This window comes from Pongo abelii, chromosome 12 (assembly GCF_028885655.2).
Source record: "Pongo abelii isolate AG06213 chromosome 12, NHGRI_mPonAbe1-v2.0_pri, whole genome shotgun sequence".
Taxonomy (NCBI): domain Eukaryota; kingdom Metazoa; phylum Chordata; class Mammalia; order Primates; family Hominidae; genus Pongo; species Pongo abelii.
This window is the reverse complement of record NC_071997.2, coordinates 31,208,633-31,231,556: the sequence shown is the minus strand read 5'-3', so window position 1 is coordinate 31,231,556 and position 22,924 is coordinate 31,208,633. Positions and strand designations below refer to the sequence as shown.

Here is a 22,924-nt window from a genome sequence, read left to right as displayed (position 1 = left end):
GTGGCACACACCTGTAGTCCCAGCTACTCTGGAGGCTGAGGCAGGAGAATCACTGGAACCAAGGAGGCGGAGGTTGCAGTGAGCCAAGATCATGCCACTGCACTCCAGCCTGGGTGACAGAGCAAGACTCTGTCTCAAAAAAAAGAGAGAAAAAAAGAAAACATATCACTTGGAGAAAATGCCATTTAAATCTCGATGTTGGCCAGGCATGGTGACTCATGCCTGTAATCCCAGCACTTTGGGAGGCCACGATGGACAGATCACCTGAGGTCAGGAGTTTGAGATCAGCCTGGTCAACATGGTGAAAACTCGTCTCTACTAAAAATACAAAAATTAGCCGGGCGTGAACCCAGGAGGCAGACGTTGCAGTGAGCTGAGAGTGCATCACACTCTAGCCTAGGTGACAAGGGTGAAACTTGGTCTCAAAAACAAAACAAAACAAAAAACCCTCAATGTAATTTCCCCCAGTCTTTTTTTCAAAGCCCCGATATGTGTAAGTGTTCTCTGTGTTTCATATTTAATACCTGGCTTCGCACAATTAGCATGTCTGCAGTTTTGCATTCTACTTTCTTCCCTCAACATTATGCCGTGGATATTTCCCCTTGTCATAAAAAATTCTCTGGAAACAGGGAATTATGAACCATAGTTATAATTGGGCTCACAGGTTGGCATCATAGTCCAACCTGTGAGAATGCTATAATTTTACCATTTTCCTCTTTTTCTAACGTGATAGTCATTTTCACTTTTTAAATTATTATTATACTTTAAGTTCTAGGGTACATGTGCACAACATGCAGGTTTGTTACATATGTATACATGTGCCATGTTGGTTTGCTGCACCCATCATCTCATCATTTACATTAGGTATTTCTCCTAATGCTATCACTGCCCCAGTCCCCCACCCCCCGACAGGCCCCAGTGTGTGATGTTCCCCGCACTGTGTTCATGTGCTCTCATTGTTCAATTCCCACCTATGAGTGAGAACATGCAGTGTTTGGTTTTCTGTCCTTGTGATAGTTTGCTGAGAATGATGGTTTCCAGCGTCATCCATGTCCCTGCAAAGGACATGAACTCATCCTTTTTTATGGCTGCATAGTATTCCATGGTGTATATGTGCCACATTTTCTTAATCCAGTCTATCATTGATGGTCATATGGGTTGGTTCCAAGTCTTTGCTATTGTGAATAGTGCTATAATAACATATGTGTGCATGTGTCTTTATAGTAGAATAATTTATAATCCTTTGGGTATATACCCAGTAACGGGATCACTGGGTCAAATGATATTTCTAGTTCTAGATCCTTGAGGCGGCACCACACTGTTTTCCACAATGGGTGAACTAATACACCACAGTGTAAAAGCATTCCTATTTCTCCACATCGTCTCCAGCATCTGTTGTTTCCTGACCTTTTAATGACTGTCATCCTAACCAGCATAAGATGATATCTCATTGTGGTTTTGATTTGCATTTTTCTGATAACCAGTGATGATGAGCATTTTTTCATATGTCTGTTGGCTGCATAAATGTCTTCTTTTGAGAAGTGTCTGTTCATATCCTTTGCCCACTTTTTGATGGGTTTTTTTTTTCTTGTAAATTTATTTAAGTTATTTGTAGATTCTGGATATTAGCCCTTTGTCAGATGGGTAGATTGTAAAAATTTTCTCCCATTCTGTAGATTGCTTGTTCACCCTGATGATAGTTTCTTTTGCTGTGCAGAAGCTCTTTAGTTTAATTAGATCCCATTTGTCAATTTTGGCTTTTGTTGCCATTGCTTTTGGTGTTTTAGTCATGAAGTCTTTGCCCATGCCTATGTCCTGAATGGTATTGCCTAGGTTTTCTTCTAGGGCTTTTATCATTTTAGGTCTTACATATAAGTCTTTAATCCATCTTGAGTTAATTTTTGTATAAGGTGTAAGGAAGGGATCCAGTTTCAGCTTTCTACATATGGTTAGCCAGTTTTCCCAGCACCATTTATCAAATAGGGAATCCTTTCCCCATTGCTTGTTTTTGTCAGGTTTGTCAAAGATCAGATGGTTGTAGATGTGTGGTGTTATTTCTGAGGCCTCTGTTCTGGTCCATTGGTCTATATATCTGTTTTGGTACCAGTACCATGCTGTTTTGGTTACTGTAGCCTTGTAGCATAGTTTGACATCAGGTAGTGTGATGCCTCCAGCTTTGTTCTTTTGACTTAGGATTATCTTGGCTATGCAGGCTCCTTTTTGGTTCCATATGAACTTTAAAGTAGTTTTTTTCAATTCTGTGAAGAAAGGCATTGGTAGCTTGATGGGGATGGCATTGAATCTATAAATTACCTTGGGCAGTATGACCATTTTCATGATATTGATTCTTCCTATCTATGAGCATGGAATGTTCTTCCATTTGTTTGTGTCCTCTTTTATTTCATTGAGCAGTGGTTTGTAGTTCTTGAAGAGGTCCTTCACATCCCTTGTAAGTTGTATTCCCAGGTATTTTATTCTCTTTGTAGCAATTGCGAATGGGAGTCCACTCATGATTTGGCTCTCTGTCTGTTATTGGTGTATAGGAATGCTTGTAATTTTTGCACATTGATTTTGTATCCTGAGACTTTGCTGAAGTTGCTTATCAGCTTAAGGAGATTTTGTGCTGAGAAGATGGGGTTTTCTAAATATACAATCATCTCATCTGCAAACAGGGATAATTTGACTTCCTCTTTTCCTAACTGAATACCCTTTATTTCTTTCTCTTGCCTGATTGTCCTAGCTAGAACTTCCAACACTATGTTGAATAGGAGTGGTGAGAGAGAGCATCCTTGTCTTGTGCTGCTTTTCAAAGGGAATGCTTCCACTTTTTGCCCGTTCAGTATGATATTGGCTGTGGGTTTGTCATAAATAGCTCTTCTTATTTTGAGATACGTTCCATCAATACCTAGTTTATTGAGAGTTTTTAGCATGAATGGCTGTTGAATTTTGCCAAAGGCCTTTTCTGCATCTATTGAGATAATCATGTGGTTTTTGTCATTGGTTCTGTTTATGTGATGGGTTATGTTTATTGATTTGCATATGTTGAACCAGCCTTGCAGCCCAGGGACGAAGCCGACTTGATCATAGTGGATAAGCTTTTTGATGTGCTATTGGATTCGATTTGCCAGTATTTGATGGAAGATTTTCGTATCAATGTTCATCAGGGATATTGGTCTAAAATTCTCTTTTTTTTTTTGTTATGTCTCTGCCAGGCTTTGGTATCAGGATGATGATGGCCCGATAAAATGAGTTAGGGAAGATTCTCTTTTTCTATTGACTGGAATAGTTTCAGAAGGAATGGTACCAGCTCCTCTTTGTACCTCTGGTAGAATTTGGCTGTAGAATCCATCTGGTTCTGGACTTTTTTTGATTGGTAGGCTATGAATTATTGCCTCAATTTCAGAATCTATTATTCAGAGATTCAACTTCTTCCTGGTTTAGCCTTGGGAGGGGGTAGGTGTCCAGGAATTTATCCATTTCTTCTAGATTTTCTAGTTTATTTGCATAGAGGTGTTTATACTATTCTCTGATGGTAGTTTGTATTTCTGTGGGATCAGTGGTGATATCCCCTTTATCATTGTTTATTGCATCTATTTGATTCTTCTCTCTTTTCTTCTTTATTAGTCTGGCTAGCGGTCTATCAATTTTGTTGATCTTTTCAAAAAACCAGCTCCTGGATTCATTGATTTTTTTGAAGGGTTTTTTGTGTCTCTGTCTCCTTCAATTCTGCTCTGATCTTAGATATTTCTTGCCTTCTGCTAGCTTTTGAATTTGTTTGCTCTTGCTTCTCTAGTTCTTTTAATTGTGATGTTAGAGTGTCGATTTTAGATCTTTCCTGCTTTCTCTTGTGGGCATTTAGTGCTATAAATTTCCCTCTACACACTGCTTTGAATGTGTCCCAGAGATTCTGGTACGTTGTGTCTTTGTTCTCACTGGTTTCAAAAAGAACATCTCTATTTCTGCCTTCATTTTGTTACTTATCCAGTAGTCATTCAGGAGCAGGTTGTTCAGTTTCCATGTAGTTGTGCGGTTTTGAGTGAGTTTCTTAATCCTGAGTTCTAATTTGATTGCACTGTGGTCTGAGAGACAGTTTGTTGTGATTTCTGTTCTTTTACATTTGCTGAGGAGTGCTTTACTTCCAATTATGTGGTCAATTTTAGAATAAGTGTGATGTGGTGCTGAGAAGAATGTATAGTCTGTTGATTTGGGCTGGAGAGTTCTGTAGATGTCTGTTAGGTCTGTTTGGTGCAGAGCTGAGTTTAGGTCCTGGATATCCTTGTTAACCTTCTATCTCATTGATCTGTCTAAAGTTGACAGTGGGGTGTTAAAGTCTCCCATTATTATGGTGTGGGAGTCTAAGTCTCTTTGTAGGTCTCTAAGGACTTGCTTTATGAATCTGGGTGCTCCTGTATTGGGTGCATATATATTTAGGATAGTTAGCTCTTCTTGTTGAATTGATCCCTTTACCATTATGTAATGGCCTTCCTTGTCTCTTTTGATCTTTGTTGGTTTAAAGTCTGTTTTCTCAGAGACAAGCATTGCAACCCCTGCTTTTTTTTGCTTTGCATTTGCTTGGTAGATCTTCCTCCACCTCCTTATTTTGAGCCTATGTGTGTCTCTGCACATGAGATGGGTCTCCTGAATATAGCACACTGATGGGCCATGATTCTTTATCCAATTTGCCAGTCTGTGTCTTTTAATTGGGGCATTTAGTCCATTTACATTTAAGGTTAATATTGTTATGTGTGAATTTGATCCTATCATTATGATGTTAGCTGGTTATTTTGCCCATTAATTGATGCAGTTTCTTCCTAGCATCGATGGTCTCTACAATTTGGCATGTTTTTGCAGTGACTGGTACCGGTTGTTTGTTTCCAAGTTTAGTGCTTCCTTCAGGAGCTCTTGTAAGGCAGGCCTCGTGGTGACAAAATCTCTCAGCATTTGCTTGTCTGTAAAGGATTTTATTTCTTCTTCACTTATGAAGCTGAGTTTGTCTGGATATGAAATTCTGGGTTGAAAATTCTTTCCTTTAAGAATGTTTAATGTTGGCCCCCACTCTCTTCTGGCTTGTAGGGTTTCTGCCGAGAGATCCACTGTTAGTCTGACGGGCTTCCCTTTGTGGGTAACTCGACCTTTCTCTCTGTCTGCCCTTAACACTTTTTCCTTCATTTCAACGTTGGTGAATCTGACAATTAAGTGTCTTGGGGTTGCTCTTTTTGAGAAGTATCTTTGTGGTGTTCTCTGTATTTCCTGAATTTGAATGTTGGCCTGCCTTGGTAGGTTGGAGAAGTTCTCCTGGATAATATCCTGAAGAGTGTTTTCTAACTTGGTTCCATTCTCTCCATCACTTTCAGGTACATCAATCAACGCAGATTTGGTCTTCTCACATAGTCCCATATTTCTTGGAGGCTTTGTTCATTTCTTGTTACTCTTTTTTCTCCAATCTTGTCTTCTCACTTTATTTCATTAATTTGATCTTCAATCATTGATATCCTTTCTTCCACTTGATCGAATTGGCTATTGAAGCTTGTGCATCCATCACAAAGTTCTCGTGCCATGGTTTTCAGCTCCATCAGGTCCCTTATGGCCTTCTCTACACTGTTTATTCTAGTTAGCCATTCGTCTAACCTTTTTTCAAGGTTTTTAGCTTCCTTGCAATCGGTTCAAACATCCTCCTTTAGCTTGGAGAAGTTTGTTATTACCGACCTTCTGAAGCCTATTTCTGTCAAATCGTCAAAGTCATTCTCCGTCCAGTTTTGTTCCATTGCTGGCGAGGAGCTGTGATCCTTTGGAGGAGAAGAGGCACTCTGGTTTTCAGAATTTTCAGCTTTTCTGCTCTGGTTTCTCCCCATCTTTGTGGTTTTATCTACCTTTGATCTTTGATGTTGGTGACCTACAGATGGGGTTTCGGTGTGGATGTCCTTTTTGTTGATGTTGATGTTATTCCTTTCTGTTTGTTAGTTTTCCTTCTAACAGTCAGGCCCCTCAGCTGCAGGTCTGTTGGAGTTTGCTGGAGGTCCACTCCAGACCCTGTTTGCCAGGGTATCACCAGCAGAGGCTGCAGAACGGCAAATATTGCTGCCTGATCCTTCCTCTGGAAGCTTTGTCCCAGAGGGGCACCCACCATATGAGGTGTCTGTTGGATGCACCTGGGAGGTGTCTCCCAGTCAGGCTACATGGGGATCAGGGACCCACTTAAGGAGGCAGTCTGTCCGTTCTCAGAGCTTGAATGCTGTGCTGGGAGAACCACGGCTCTGTCTTCAGAGCTGTCAGACAGGGACGTTTAAGTCTGCAGAAGTTGTCTGCTGCTTTTTGTTCAGCTATGCCCTGCCCACAGAGGTGGAGTCCACAGAGGCAGTAGGGCTTGTTGCACTGCAGTGGGCTCCATCCAGTTCGAGCTTCCCAGCTGCTTTGTTTACGTACTCAAGCCTCAGCAATGGCTGATGCCCTGCCCCACCCCTCACCTGGCTGCATCCTCGCAGGTCGATCTCAGACTACTACTGCACTAGCAGGGAGCAAGGCTCCATGGGTGTGGGACCCACTGAGCCAGGCACAGGAGGGAATCTTCTGGTCTGCCAGTTGCTAAGACCTTGGGAAAAGTGCAGTGTTTGGGCAGGAGTGAAATGTTTTTCCAGGTACAGTCTGTCATGGCTTCCATTGGCTAAGAAAGGATATCCCCCGACATCTTGAGCTTCCCAGGTGAGGTGACACCCCACCCTGCTTCAGCTCACCCTCCAAGGGCTGCACCCACTGTCCAACCAGTCCCAACAAGATGAACCAGGAACCTCAGTTGGATATGCAGAAATCACCTGTCTTCTGCGTCAATCTCACTGACAGCTGCAGATAGGAGCTGTTCCTATTCGGCCATCTTGGAAGCCAGACCCCATTTTCACTTTTTATTATCCATTTGTTTGCCTAATTTGTTTTCACTTTCTGGGTTTGATTAGTGAATGCTATCTTGTTTATCAGCACTTTGTTAGAGAGCCATGACATTACACTTATGACCAATAGAAGTCTGGTCTAGTTTCCGAATCAGCGAGGTTCATGACAAGCGTGGCATCCACGACATGCGTGTTGAGTGGAAATCCTGGATTATCATGAAATTACAAAACACAGAGCAGGGAAGCCACGATGTTTGGAGCTGTCAAGTAATTACTTCTGTTCTTTTTCTACACCCTGTCCATAATCATTCAGCCCTTGCTTCTGCTTGGTTTCATGTTGCATCCCTCTTTCTTTCTTTTTTTTTTTTTAATTAGCTCCCAAGCAGTGGGATTTGATGGAAATTTGAACCATTTTTCCTCTTTTCTGGCTCCAGGTCCTACCTCTTCCTGCAGGAAGCCCACACAAGCTGGGATGAGGGGGAGGCAAGAAAAAAGAGCAGGGTAGGCAAGTTTGACACAATTAACACCTTGATCATGCCTCCAAATGCAGAGGGGCTTTCAGGGAAGGAGAACCAAAATGTACAGGAGAAAAATGACAGGAGACAACAGGCACGGTGGCTCACGCCTGTAATCCCAGCACTTTGGGAGACCGAGGCGGGCGGATCACGAGGTCAGGACATCGAGACCATCCTGGCTAACATGGTGAAACCCCATCTCTACTAAAATACAAAAAAAAATTGCTGGGCCTGGCAGTGGGCACCTGTAGTCCCAGCTACTCCGGAGGCTGGAGAATGGCATGAACCCGGGAGGTGGAGCTTGCAGTGAGCCGAGATCGCACCACTGCACCCCAGCCTGGGCAACAGAGTGAGACTCCATCTCAAAAAAAAAAAAAAAGAAAAGAAAAGAAAAGAAAAATGACAGGAGACAAAAGGAAAAGTCAGCCAAATCTAAATGCAGTATTAGAAGCTAGAAATTCCTGTTGTCAACAAGAGATTCTGACAACTTCATCTCCTCTAACTTAGGAAAATCATTGAAAAGCCTTCCTATATGTTTAGTTGCAAAGCAAAATCCAGATACACATCTTAAGTACCTAAAGAAATTATGAGAAAGTATGCAGCAGGCTCAGATTCTAGCCCTGAGAAATAATCTGGTGTTTGGGAGAGAAAAGCAGAAGTAAAGTGCCTGATTGTCTGGCAAAGTAACACTCTGTACATTTGATAATACTGAGTCACCCCAACCCCAGACTATCCTGTGATTTCATTTTAATATAGAGAGCAAACACAACACAGTTAAAATGAAAAAATCAACTGGGATAACTTGCAGAAAATATAATTAAGTTAAAAATTATATCCTGAACATAGAGAGAACTCAAACAAATCAATAGGAAATACACCCCAATAGAAAATGGTCTGGTGGTAATATGTACACACACAACATACACATGACCAAAGCGCATGCAAAAGTCCTCACCTTATAATCCAATAAATGCAAGTAGAAACAGCTAATTCTAATTTTTACCCAGCAAGTTTTCTGGGGTAGGAATGTTATGAATTTGTGTAAGAATACCATGAATCATCATCAGGGATGGGAACTGACTGCAATTGTTTATAGTTGGTTGCAAAAAGCAATTCGGGAGGCCACATGTGGGGATCTATCCTAAAAAAATGACCAGATATGGATGGGGACTTACGGTGTTTAAAACAAAGGAAAATTACAAACAACCTATATTTCCAATAAGGGATATGGTTAGGCTGGGCGCGGTGGCTCACACCTGTAACCCCAGCACTTTGGGAGGCCGAGACGCAGGTAGGTGCATTGCCTAAGCCCAGGGGTCCAAGACCAGCCTGAGCAACTTGGCAAAACCCTGTCTCTACGAACAAAAAAAACAAAATTAGCCAGGTGTGGTGGCACACGTGTAGTCCCAGCTACTTGGGAGACTGAAGTGAGAGGCTTGCTGGAGCCCAGGAGGCAGAGGTTGCAGTGAGCTGAGATCATGTCACTGTATTCCAGCCTAAGTGATAGAGCAACACTCTGCCTCAAAAAAAGGGGGGGATATGGTTAAATAAATTATGGTACACCCCCCAAAATATTTCACAGCTATTATACAAGATGCACTTGAAAATATCTTAATGTGAAAATGTTTATGATATTTGAGGCAAAAAGAATGATAAAAGTTAGTATTTCTTGGGGGCTTTCCACGTCCCAGGACTGTTTTATTCTCTTTATATGTTTCTCATTCATTTCTTAAAAGAACCTCATGAAGTAGGTACTATTATTAATATTACTATTATTAATATCCTCACTTTATATATGATGAAGTGGAAACAAGATGGTTATCTTACCCAGGGTTACAATCTAAGAAGTTCCATTCCAGGCTTGATGCTGTTAAAAATTTTACCATGTTACCTGATGGCTATCTGTCTGTCTGCCTGTGTGTCTGTCTATCTACCTATTTATTTTTATCAGTTAGGGTCCCAATAGGAAACAGCACACTCAAGTGAAAATAACTGAAGAAGAGTTTGTCGAAAGGAGTCTTTATAATAGGTGTGGCCAGGAGGTAAGGAAGCAATAAGAGGCCATGCAGTACTCAAGGCCCAAAGAGGAAACAAAAATCAAATCAGGAAGAAGAAAGTCTTCTCAGGGGTCCTCTTGTCTAATTATTATCTGTCCATCCATCATCCATCCACACATCAATCTTTCAATCCATCCAGCCTTGCAGCCTCTGTATGACAGGATGAGGCAAAAAGACAGCAGATAACATGCCATAAAGTGAATTGTGAGACACATACCCTAGGGGACTTGTGTCTTCGGGCGTTTAGCTGAAACGTGGTTATAGAATGCTGCAGAAGCCCTTAACACTAATCCCCCACAACGAGGTAGAGAGGATAGGACACATAAGGGGCTTTCTGGCTTCGAGACCACCCTCTTCCCTGGTGTGGGAGGGGTGTGGGCCCCCTCAGGCCTGAGTCACTCAAAGAGCAGCCTCAGACTCCTGGTGGGCAGTGAGGGCAGGGCTGGCCAGCAGCTCTGGCAGGAGAGTGGAAGAGATGGGTGCAGCTGTGGGTTCAGCTGGCTCATCCACCATCTGTGCAGGCTGAGAATGGCTGCGTCCTCTCCATGGAAGAGCTGGCATGTGGGAGAGCCCAGACTCTGCCCTGCGAGGCCCCCTGGTCAGGCGGTCAGCCACAGCAGCCCTGGCAGATAGCCTGCCGGGCAGGCAGCACGTGACCGCTGAAAAGGGTCTTTCACCAAGCCTGGGGATGCACACTGGGATGGTCCCTGGGGATGCATGCTGAACACTACCACTGGGAGACAGGGTCCGCCTGCCCCCAGAGCCTGCAGCCATGAAATAAGTACTGTCCAGCCACTTACCTCCTTCTCTCCCTCCCAGAAGGGTCAGGCCACACCTGGTGAGCTGTGGGAGGAGGCAGAGGGAGGGAAGAAGCCCCAGGCCTAGTTCTCTGTGGCAAGATACCAAGCTGGAGGGGGTGAGGAAACAGCTCTACTTTAAACCGAGTTCAGAGTTTTGATATTTTCTGGGACTGGGTACTCTTAAGCATCAGACTGATGACATTGTTGGGTAGTTACAGTGACAACAAAACGTGGTGTCATCCAAGAGTTTCCAGCAAGGTCATGCTGATTGCTCAAATGCTCACTCAGGAGCTGAGGAAGAACCAGCCACTGGACACCTTCAGACACAGAACAGGAAGATGAAGTCGCCATGTGGTTACTTCTCCAGCTCCTGCCAGTCCCATATGTGTGCATGAGTGAGTGTGCACATCTGCAAATGAACTACACACACAGGCCTGTATCTCTGGACAGGGAAGTGATAGCTGGCATTCATTTTCTTCTTTTTACACATTCTCCTCTAATTTCCACATTTCCTACAAAAGGGATGTAGTCCTTTTATAATCAGAAAAACATCAGCAAATGTTATTTCAAAAGAGGAAGTCAGCCTTCTGGAAATTCCCTAATCCATGTAAAGTATCACTTGTAACAGGAATGAACCTTACCCATCACATGCCCAGTACCGCCACAAAGAGCAAGAAACATTCCAACATCTGCACAGGAACTTGGCGAGAAACCGACTCTATTCCCAGGGGAGGAGGGAGGAAGTGAGAATTACGGATTTGGTTGTTTCTCTTGTAAACATACTTTGGGATCATATCCTTTTCCTTTCCCCTCCCTTCTCCATTTAGTCACAAATTCAGCAGCACAGAGACCCTTCCCAATACCAGCTCAACTGATGTGGCCCATTTTTTAGGCAAATTTCCAATGAGAGCTGAAAGTTAGTACCTTGGCATCTTGAGGAATTCTAAAGGAATCCGAGAGTACTGAGATAAAAAATGCTTCCTAGCTGCATGTAGTCACACACTGGAGTCTCTTTAACTTTTTTTCTAATGCTTTGCAGTGGAATTACCATGAAGGTGAAACAGCCTTATAAAAAGATCTTTAAAAGTTCGTGAAAAAGAGTTTTTGCTATGTTAGAAAAGGAGGTAGGAATCCCATAGAGCTAAAACACGTCAAGCCAAAGTCACCCACTTCCCTCTGATAAGGGTAGTAGATGGCTGGATGGGAAAAGGCTGCAGGGCCAGGATACCCAGCACTCAGCTCAGCCTTGGATGATGTTTCCCAATATTTGGAGTGATGAAATGGCAAAATATGACCTGGATGAGAGCAGCTGGGGGAATTCCCAGCTAGTGGGAGAGCCTTAGAGTCACCTAGCAGGATGACTTGATAAGACACACTTTTCAAACATAGCCACTTCAGCAGGTAGGGAAGACTAGATGAAGCAGGTTGGGAATTCTGTGATTCAAGAATATGGTGAGAAATAGAACTGCAGGTCAAAACTGAATAGGTGGCCAGGCACACTGGCTCACCCCTATAATCCCAGCACGTAGGAAGGCGGGCAGATCATGAGGTCGGGGGATCGAGACCATCCTGGCCAACATAGTGAAACCCACTCTCTACTAAAAAAAATACAAAAAATTAGCTGGGCGTGGTGGTGCACACCTGTAGTCCCAGATACTTCAGAGACTGAAGCATGGGAATCGCTTGAACTCAGGATGCAGAGGTTGCAGTGAGCCAAGATCGTGCCACTGCACTTCAGCCTGGCGACAGAGCAAGACTCTGTCTCAAAAAAACAAAACACAAAAACAAACAAAAAACACAAAAAACTGAAGAGGTAAAATACAATAGGAATAAGAGAATAACTACTCTTGGGTCCAAATAGTTAATTACATGATGATAACAGTCTGGTAACAACAACAACATTTTGTATTTATATAGAGTATTAATATTTTACAGTTTACAAGACTGTTTTGGGAGGCTTACCTTAATTTCAACTCTTTAGAAAAAAATACTTAAGGGTTGTTTCTGTTGACTACAAGCTTAAAGTGAACAGATACAGAAAAATAAAAGCCAATAGTAGCCAAAAAAAGGTAAGCGCTCTTGTCCTTTGAGCACATCTGAGGCAGTGGGTTGCACCCTTGGGGCCACCTTTAAGAGAAACATCAATAATTGAAGTCATAACTGAACAGGTGGGCAGGGAGGCGAAGGGAAGACAGGAAGAGGTGAACAGTTGTTTCAAATATGTGAGCAGCCTCCATATTAGAAGATTCTGTGGCTATCAGAAATGTAGAACTTCCACAAATGACCAGAAGTTTCAAAGATGAAGACTGTGTTTGGAAGAATGGATCTAATCATTTCGATGTTTTGCAAGTACAATTGAAATCCACAGGATTGCTGTGGGGAGGATAATGGTTTGGCCACATCCCTTGATGTCATTCAGCCATGCACTCCCTGACACTGCAAGGTCACTCCTGGACATACAGATGTAAGAGGCAGGAGGCTCATTTGAACCTGGGAGGTGGAGGTTGCAGTGAGCCAAGATCATGCCATTGCTGCAGCCTGGGCAACAAGAGGGAAATTCTGTCTTGGAAAAAAAAAAAAAGGTCTGAATCTCCAGAGGAGATCTTTTAAGAGCCAATGAGTTCTCTCAGCACCACCAAATTGTGAGAAACATCAGTTGTCCGATATCACAAAGTGGCTCTCAGCTTGTGTGGTGCCAAAGCTGCTTTCAGAGCTTGGCACTTCTATGCAGGGAATACCATCCCAGCAAATCTGGCTCCCTGAGGAGTGCTTGGAGCTGCCATAGTTACATTCCCTTAGGTGCTACCCATTCCTCATCCTTCTTGGCCCCTCACTATGAAGTGTGGACAAAGGGAAGTGGCTAACAGGACGGCTCTTCAATTAGCTGAAGGATGTTGACCAGCTGGTGGGAAGGAAGCCAAAGATACCACTGAAAATCCATTAGACTCAAGTACATTGCAACATTTCCTCCAATAACTTGCTTCCCTTTTTTGCACTCAGTGAATAGAGCATTCTTAATCTTCAACAACTTACCTTCCCAAAGGTGGCCGGGTTGACTTGGTTCTCAGTGTTTTGCCCACAGGTCTCCACGTAAATCTCATACATGAGACAGCGAGGGACGCTGCACCCTTCGCAAATGCAGAAGTTGTCGACCAACCTGGAGGAGAGGAGGACAAAGAAGAGGAAATTGGCATTTGTTTTTCTAGAGCAAAATATTTTGACAAAATCAATGGTCAAGATGTGTATGAGATTCCATACACATGAAACACGTCTAATTTATTGGATGAATCCCAGCAAAGGCTCACAACTGGCATCACTATGTACCTGTTTGTCCTTAGGCCAGTGTTAAGTATATTGACTGCGGCTTTTAGAAGATCAGAAGCACATTAACGTGTTTCTGTTTTTGTTTGTTTCCTGGCAGGTTGGCATGCTAAAAAGAAGTTCAAATTAGGACTTCAGCAGACGCTGTTTCATAGACCTTTACAAAGGTTACAGCCAAGAGCTACATAACTACAAAGTGGAGAATTATTTATTCCACTTTATGAATAAGACACAAAACAATACCCAGGTAAATCCTATCACCTCTGCAGGCCAACCTGCCTTCCCAGGCCCCATTTTCACATCCTTCCCTCTGTGATCCCTGTTCCTCTGAAGCAGTTGCTTGCATGGTTCTTAAACCCCTGTGGTTTAGGGCAGGCCATTATGTTTGGATTCTTTGAATTGCAATGAGGTGTAAAACGCAAGACACCAAGACACACCAAGAGAGGCAGAGTGCTTTGGCTCTGCTTTCTTCCCTATTGGTACAGAGCCAGAGCAGCACAGAGAGAATGCAGCAGTGCCTGTGAACGCACCTGCGGTGCCTGTGACCTCTGCTCAAAGTGGGACCTTCAACTACCCAAATGCTCCTGGTCTGGGGACAGAGTGTATTCCTTACCAATGAAGGGCTCTGGCTGAGGTTCACAGACCACCCCCGGCCCCTGGGGACAGCCAGGTGCCTGTTCCAGCAGCAGTATGTGAGTGTGGGGGTGAGTGGTGAAGGTGGCCTGGGTCAGAGAGCGTCCGTAGTGACATCCAGCCACGACCTTCCTTTCCCAGTGGGACAGACTGTCGTTCTTTAAAAAAAATACACAAAGCAAGCCAGTATAACTCTTAAACAAAGAGGAATATTTATTTAGTAGAGACTTTACAGACAATACATCTCCTTGGCATTTGTTTTTTTAGAGCATAATATGAGTATTTTGCTCTAGTTGGGTATATAGGTACTATACAGCTTATCTTCTGGAATGAGGCACACTAGGCCCAAATTTACTTTCCTTGGGAACTAAAGGACATAGTCACAATTGTTAACCCCACTGGCTTCCCAGAAAAAAAGACACATGGACATAAGGAATGGGGGAATCTCTGGCCCTGCAATGCTTCCTTGGGGTAACAAATTACCACAGGCCCAGTGGCCTCAAACAACAGAAATGTATTCTCACAGTTCTGGAAGCTGGAAGCTTAAAAATCCAAGTGCCAGCAAGGTTGGTTCCTTCCAGAGGCTCTGAGGGACACCCTGCTCGATATTTTTCTCCTTGTTTCTGGTGATTTCTGGAAATCCTCGGTGTTCCTCGGCTTCACTCCAGTCCCTGCCTGTGTCTTACACAGCCTTCTCCCTGTGTGTCCATATCTCTGCGAATTTTATTGTTTTTCTTTTTCGTTTTTTTTTAGTAGAGACGGGATTTTGCCATGTTGGCCAGGCTGGTCTTGAACTCCTGGGCTCAAGCGATCCACTCACCTCAGCCTCCCAAAGTGCTGGGATTACAGGCGTGAGTTACCGTGTGTGGCTAGTATCTCTGTGAATTTTCTTATCAAGATACCAGTGACTGGATTTAGAGCCCATCCTAATTCAGGATGACTTCAACTTAACCAATTACATCTACAAAGATCCTATTTCCAAATAAGGTTACATTCTGAGGTTCCGGGTGGACATGAGTTTTTTTTTTGGGGGGATGCTATTCAACCCAGCACAGGCATCAAGGAAATAGATTTTTCTGGGATGATTCCCTAAATCATTGTGGGAGCCTGACACTTCAGATACTTCACAATGGCTTAAATGCAGCTGCTACTGCATCAATTATTTGGCTCAAGGTTGAGTACAGGGTGATATCTATTGATGGGATGGTGGGATGGGGGAGTGGCAGATTCATATATATAGTCAGTATATATATATGTGTGTGTATGTATATATATATATATGTATGTATGTATGTAGACAGAGAGAGAGAGGGAGAGAGAGACTCCCTCTGGAATGCAGTGGTGCAATCATAGCTCATTGCATCCTCAAACTCCTGGGCTCAAGGGATCCTTCTGCCTTAGCCTCCTGAATAGCTAGGACTACAGGCGTGTGACCATGTCCAGATACTTAAAAAAAAATTTTGTAGAGGCAGGGTCTCACTATGTTGCCCAAGCTAGTGTTGACCTCCCGTCATCGAGCAATCCTCCCACTTGGGCTTCCAAAGTGCTGGGATTACAGGCGCAAACCACTGCACCTGGCTTATATGTCTTTTGTTAAGACACTACTTGTTGATATATGAAAAACTCAATATTGGAAGTATCACAGAAAAACGTTGGCTAAATCCGGGAAACTGTGGCAAAATGTGATGTGCATTGAATTCAAACTCACTTCTGTTTATTCATAGTTACTCCAGATTTAGTTAGGGAATTATCTCCTTAAAAAAGAAGTGTAAAAAATACAAACTCCTTAAAATGAACTGTAGCTTTCCACATTTGCTGATTGTTCTTTCCTGTGACAGATGCTCATTTGTTCTAAGTCTCTATGAATTGCTGTCCTCCAATTTCAAAATGATACTACCGAGCCTGCCTGTTACCTAAGTGGAATAGGAAGGCCAAATAATACTCTTAATAAGAATAATAGTAAAGGTCTGTGGCCAAGAGTCCTTTCTATGCCACACATGTAAAGAAAGGGCTGCCTTCGGATGTGAGCCCTGTGTGGCTGCCTTGATCCTGTCAGTTCCAAGAGATTCATCCTGTTTCTGACCATGTGTCTGTGGTCATTTGCCCAACATTCTAAGCCAAACCCCAGAGACTGACCAATAGCAGCCAGTCAGCATACAGTAACCGGACAAGCAGAAGGTTTGAAAGTGGACTTTGTCACCCAGTAGTTGCCTCAGCCTTCAGTGTCCACGCACATGGGAAATTATGATCGTGACTATTACCCTGCACTTTGAACCTCAAAGACCCAGGTTTCCATGCTGACTCTGAGACACTTGAGAGATTTGTGATCAGAAAACAAGCACATGACGTGCCCACTACCCTGGCCTGCACACAGAAGCTCTTATTATTATCATTTTTATGTCTACCATCAAAATCCGGAATGGAAGCAAGAAAGATGCTGATGTTGGCAGAGAGGCTGCACAGAGCACCTGCTGTAGGTGAGCCTGACTTCCAACCGCCTGGGGCTCCAAGGAGAGACTGAATGGGGACTGGCAGAACGGCTGGCAGGTGACATTGGTTAAGGGTTTTATACTCTGCCATCAAAATGTCCTTTGGTGATACACCTGAGAATAAAGCCTGTCTACATTTGGAGTGAATCAGATCACTAGATTCCTTGCTTAGCTTCATAATAACACTATTTTCCTGGTCTTGCCATCAGACAAGGTTGATTATTAAGATCCTGAGACCATTCATGATGTTCTCCTCGCTTTGAGTGATGAACAATGTGATGATTACTGACTTCAGAGCACAAATACTTAGCCAGTGGTTCACACATTTTGAGTACTCATTTTTTTTTTTTTTTTGAGATGGAGTCTCACTCTGTCACCCAGGCTGGAGTGCAGTGGCGCAATCTCGGCTTAATGCAAGCTCAGCCTCCCAAGTTCACGCCATTATCCTGCCTTAGCCTCCCGAGTAGCTGGGACTACAGGTGCCTGCCACCTCGCCCAGCTAATTTTTTGTATATTTAGTAGAGACGGGGTTTCACCGTGTTAGCCAGGATGGTCTCGATCTCCTGATCTTGTGATCCACCTGCCTCAGCCTCCCAAAGTGCTGGGATTACAGGCGTGAGCCACCGCGCCCAGCCTCTGAGTACTCTTTAAAGAAAACTGTCATGAGCAACTGGGCGCAGTGGCTCATGCCTGTAATCCCAGCACCTTGGGAGGCTGAGATTGGCAGATCACCTGAGGTCAGGAGTTCAAGGCCAGCCTGGCTAACATGGCGAAACCCCGTCTCTACTAAAAATACAAAAATTAGCTGGGCGCAGTGGTGCGTGCCTGTAATCCCAGCTACTCAGGAGGCTGAGGTAGGAGAATCACTTGAACCCGGGAGGCAGAGGTTGCAATGAGCCGAGATCGTGCCACTGCACTCCAGCCTGGGAGACAAAGCGAGACTCCATCTCAAAACAAACAAACAAAAAAAACAAAGAAAAATGTCATGAGCCCCCCACACTAGGAACGAGAGTACCTTTTCGATCCGGCTGATCAAAAGCTACCATGAATTCTGCACCTTTCCAAACAAATTTGTATTTTTAAAATTTCAACAGAGTCTGCAGAAATTTGTAAGTCTATGTGGGAGATGGTTATGTAGTCTACAGCCAGGGCTCAGCATGCATTGGGATTAGGTAATGCTTAGGTTTTGCCTGGTCTGAAGCCAGGGGTCAGACCTGCTAGGTATGCACTCCAGCAAGGAAGTCAGATCACTGTTCTTCATTCCTTTGTGCTCCCCAGAGCTTTAACCCCACCTCTCCCCATTTCTGCAGTCTTTCCTGTCCATGAAACAGAAAGCTTCTATTACCTCTGGCCCCTGAGACTTGGCCAAGCTCTCCTGGGGCCTTTCTCCTGGGAGAATTTATCCAATGTGGATGACAATGGCACTGATGTCTCTAACACATGTTGGGGTCCTAACAAGTGACTGATTAGAAGACAAAACAATGAAGTAATGTGGAAAATGGCAGGTTTCCTCCACAGGACAACAGTTGGGCCCCTCCCTGGTCTTTCACTCAGACACTGGCTAATGGAGATGTCTCCGGGCGTTCAGACCCCTCGCCCTGCACTACCCACCACTGCTCCTTCAGCATTGGAGATACTTTGCAATACCAGAGGCTGTTCTTGATGTTGATGTTAAAACCACTAGTACCAATGATCTGTTTTGGGTTTTTTATTTTGTTTTGAGATGGAGTTTCACTCTTGTTGCCCACGCTGGAGCAGAGTGGCGCAATCTTGGTTCACTACAACCTCCACCTCCCAGGTTCAAGTGATTCTCCTGCCTCAGCCTTCAGAGTAGCTGGGATTTACAGGCGCCTGCCACCACACCCAGCTAATTTTTGTATTTTTAGTAGAGACGGGGTTTCACCATGTTAGTCAGGCTGGTCTCGAACTCCTGAGCTCAAGTGATCCACCTGGCTCAGCCTCCCAAAGTGCTGGGATTACAGGCCTGAGCCACCACACCCGGCCTCAACGATCTGTTAAACATACCACCTCATCAACTGGATGTCTAAAGAACAGCCTTCCCCAATGAAACGGTGAACCCTCCCTTATTTCTATTGCCTCCACCCCCCAACCTTGAAGAGAGGCCTATAGGGATAGGAACTTGTAATATGGGACTTGAATAAGTCAGACTCTCTGCTAAAATGGTCTATACCAGGGGCGTCCAATCTCTTTTTTCCTGGGCTACACTGTAAGAATTGTCTTGGGTCACATATAAAATACACTAACACTAATGATAGCTGATGAGCCAAAAAAAAAAAAAGCTCATAATATTTTAACAAAGTTTATGAAGGCCCAGTGTGGTGGCTCACACCTGTAATCCCAGCACTTTGGGAGGCCGAGGCAGGTGGATTACTTCAGGTCAGGACTTCCAGACTAGCCTGGCTAACATGGTGAAACCTTGTCTCTAATAAAAATACAAAAATTAGCAGGGCATAGTGGCGCAGACCTGTAATCCCAGCTACTACGGAAGGATAAGGCAGGAGAATCACTTGAACTTAGGAGGCGGAGGTCACAGTGAACCAGATCATGCCACTGCACTCCAGACTGGACAACAGAGCAAGACTCTGTCACAAAAAAAAAAAAAAAAAAAAGGAAAAGAAAGTTTACAAATCTGTGTTGGGACTCATGCAAAGCTGTCCTGAGCCTCATGCAGCCCTTAGGCCAAGGGTTGGACAAGCTTGGTCTAGACCATCATAGGCCCCCTGGTTACCATTTGAAGTGAGTTCACAAACGGCCTTAGGAGGATGTTCAGGTATTTTTTAATCAGTCTCATCATTCTTTCAAGTCTCTGGAGCATAATTTAAACCCTGGAAACTCTAATTCACTAAATGGCGAACTGAAGTCATTGAAAGGCATCCTGAGTCCTTTCTTCTAAGAAGGATGCATGAGGGGCCTGGGTCAGTGGGTGTAGCAGAAACCTAGCCCGGCTGTGTAACACTGAAAAACGCTGTGTGCTTCAATATTTATTCATTTGATTTTTTTCTCTCATTGAAAATAAGACATATCAAAAATGTTCTTTTGGAGGAAAGTGGTAACTGTTTAGGCCTGCCAGGGTTATAATCACAAACACGCCCTTCATTTTTGTTTCACTCACATGACTTTTTCAAAAGTCTTCCCTGAGAAATATGCTTTGAAACTTAAAAAGAGAAAAATGTACTCTGTTATATAACGGTTATTCACCTTGTAAAACTAAAGGTCCTAGAACTGGTTTCAATTATTTTCCTATTTAAGAAGATCTGCAACCCCATGAGTTTCTCGGTCCCAGGGGCTGAGGATATTTTTCTTTCCCTTTTTTCCTGCTTCGACTTAAATAGCTAGAAGTGAATTTCACAATGCGGAATGCATTGCTAAAGCTAAAAACTCCTTAGCTTTAAATTAGGAAACATCCCATCCTGGATCTAGGGAGAGAAAGCTTTTCCTCCCCTGGCCAGTGGTCAGGCGCTTTTGGATGTACATGGAAGCAGGGTCCAACCAACGGGCCCCCGCGGGGCAGACCGGATGGCTTTCTGCGGGAAGGGTGACAACGGGGAACCCACAGATGGAAAGCCCGGCCCCATCGCCGATTCGGGCCCGGGGCTTTTACGCGTGTGCGTGCATGGGAGGCCCCTCCGCCTGCGGCGGGCGAGCATCAGAAAGCGCTGGGCCTGGGGCCGCTCCTCACACCCGGCTTTGACCCGGCGTCCCGAGGGCAGCCGTAGCGGGAACCACGCTTCTCCTCCCCGGCCCCACCTCCTCCATCCGAGCGTCCCAGGCGCCTGGCAGCTCACCACTGCATGACGCCGCTGTGCGGGCCCCGGCTACCCCCGCCGCTGGACGGCGATGCAGGCACCCCCTCCGCCATGGCTCGGCCCCGGGCCTGCAGCACCGAGGCAGGCAGCGAGCGGCGGCCGTGGGCGGTGCTGGGTTGCACCGGTCCTGCCACCGCCGCTCCTCGGTGTTTACTTTAGAAAGGGGCGCGCGGCGCGGGGCGCGGGGCGCGGGGCCGGAGCCCACTCCTCCAGACCCGAGCCCGGGGGCGCGGAAGGCGCGCGGCGAGTACGGGAGGCCACAGCTCCCCAACCCCCGCGCCCCGCCGAGGATGTGCGGACCCCGCCCTGCATCCTGCGGTGTAGGCTGGAGCCGCCTCCCGCTGGCACCCCGCGCCCTTCCCACCTGCTTACCAATCAAACAGGGACGCGAACAAGCAGCACCAACTTACACCTTTTCCAATCTGGTCGCGGTGTTGAATCCGTGGGGGTCCTTGACTTGCTTGGGCGTTGGAGTTATTCAGGCAGTTTTCAAAAATATTGATACCCCGGCTGCCGCTCCCCCTCCCAGCCCCGCCCCGCCCCGCCCCGCCCCAAGAGGTTCTGATGAATTGGTCTGGGCGAGGGCAGCCTGGGCCAACCGGCTTTTTCAGGGTCCTGGGGTGATGCTAATGTGCCCGCCGTTGCTGAAAACCGCTGGACCTAGGAGTTTTGAAAAATCTCGGAGCTCAGAATTTCTGGCAGGCGGGCGCATCTGGACTTCTAGGAGGCTGGTCCTAGGTGACTCCAGTGTGCTGCTCCAGGTGACAGTGCCACCTCAACGTGACTCCCCATATCTGTAGCCAGGCCCTGCCAGTCCTTGCCCTCAAGAGCCATTTATGTCAGTGTCATTGCTGTGTGACATGGAGCTGCTGGCCATCTGCAAATTCATTTCCTTTGTGGGGAACTGTGTGGTTGTTGTGAGTATTAAGCGACATTTACTTGGAAGGCTGTGGCATAGTCAGAGCTCAGTCATGCAGCCGTTACTGTGGCTGCTAACTGCTTCAGAGTGTCCGGGTAAGGATTTCTCAATCTAGATCAAAAACACATTTGCCGACTTAACAACAACAAAAACCAAACCGCCCAGTTTAAAAATGGGCAAAGGACTTGAATAGACATTTATCCAAAGATACATAAATGCCTACTAAGCACATGAAAAGATGCTAAACACCATTAATCATTAGGAAATGCAAATAACAACCATACCCAAGAGGATGGCTATTATTTAAAACATAGAAACCAACGAGTGTTGGTGAGGATGTAGAGAAATTGGAACTCTTGTTCATTGCGGGTGGGAATTTAAAGTGGTGCAGCTGGCCAGGGCGGTGGCCCACGCCTGTAATCCCAGCACTTTGGGAGGCCGAGACGGGCAGATAACCTGAGGTCTGGAGTTCGAGACCAGCCTGGCCAACATGGTGAAACCCCCGTCTCTACTAAAAATAGAAAAATTAGCTGGACGTGGTGGCAGGTGCCTGTAATCCCAGCTACTCGGGAGGCTGAGGCACAAGAATCGCTTGAACCTGGGAGGTGGAGGTTGCAGTGAGCCAAGATCATGCCACTGCACTCCAGCCTGGGTGACAGGGTGAGACTCCGTCTCAAAATATATATATATTATATTAAAGTGGTGCAGCTGCTATGAAAACAGTATGGCTGTTCCTCAAAAATTAAACATAGAATTACCTTATGATCCAGCAGTCCCACTTCTGAGTGTATACCCAAAAAGAATTGAAAGCAGGAATGAAAACAAATATGTACAGCAGTGTTCATAGCAGCATTATTCACAATAGCCAAAAGGTAAAAGTAACCCAAGTGTCTATGGACAGATGAATGGATAAATAAAATGTGGTACGTATACATACACTAGAACATTATTTACCCTTAAAAAGGAATGAAATTCTGATACATGCTACAACCAGATACACTGAAAACATTAGCACACAGAAAAGCATGATTCCACTTACATGAGGTCCCTAGAGAAGTCAAATCCATAGCGACAGAAAGTAGAATGGGGGTTGCCAGGGGCTGGGGGTTAGGAGATTAGTGTTTTAATGGGGACAGAGTTTCAGTTGGGGAAGATGAAAAGTTCTGGAAATAGATGCTAATGGTTGCAAAACAATGTGAATGTACTTAATACCACACCACTGAATTGTGTACTTATAAATTGTTAAAATGGTAAATTTTATGTTATATATATTTCACCACAGTTTTAAAAAAAGTCTGCCCCCAAAACATACTCACACACACACGCACACGTTTGAGAACCACTTCTGGAAGCAGGAAAGGGATCGATTCAACAAAGGAAACAACTGCCGACTGCCTCCCAGGTGCCAGCCCTGGAAGTTGCTGGGGCCCACCAGAGATCTCCATGGCCAGCATCCTCCCTTCCACAGGGACACCATCACCA

The 22,924-nt window shown here is 44.9% G+C and overlaps 1 protein-coding gene across 2 annotated transcripts in view; it reads right to left on the bottom strand.

Annotated features, from left to right (window-relative positions):
• The window catches only part of RFX8 (regulatory factor X8), a 76,104-nt gene extending 55,244 nt beyond the window's left edge, over positions 1-20,860 (bottom strand). The window contains exons 1-2 of one of the 2 annotated variants that reach the window (XM_054547420.2): positions 20,503-20,860; positions 13,287-13,410 (exon numbers count right to left, since the gene is read on the bottom strand). In XM_054547420.2, the coding sequence (XP_054403395.1) occupies positions 13,287-13,410; positions 20,503-20,576 (198 nt within the window). In that variant the 5' untranslated portion in view covers positions 20,577-20,860. The remainder of the gene's footprint in view (positions 1-13,286; positions 13,411-20,502) is intronic. The other variant, XM_054547419.2, reaches the window with a different exon arrangement.
• Positions 20,861-22,924: the final 2,064 nt, after the last annotated feature.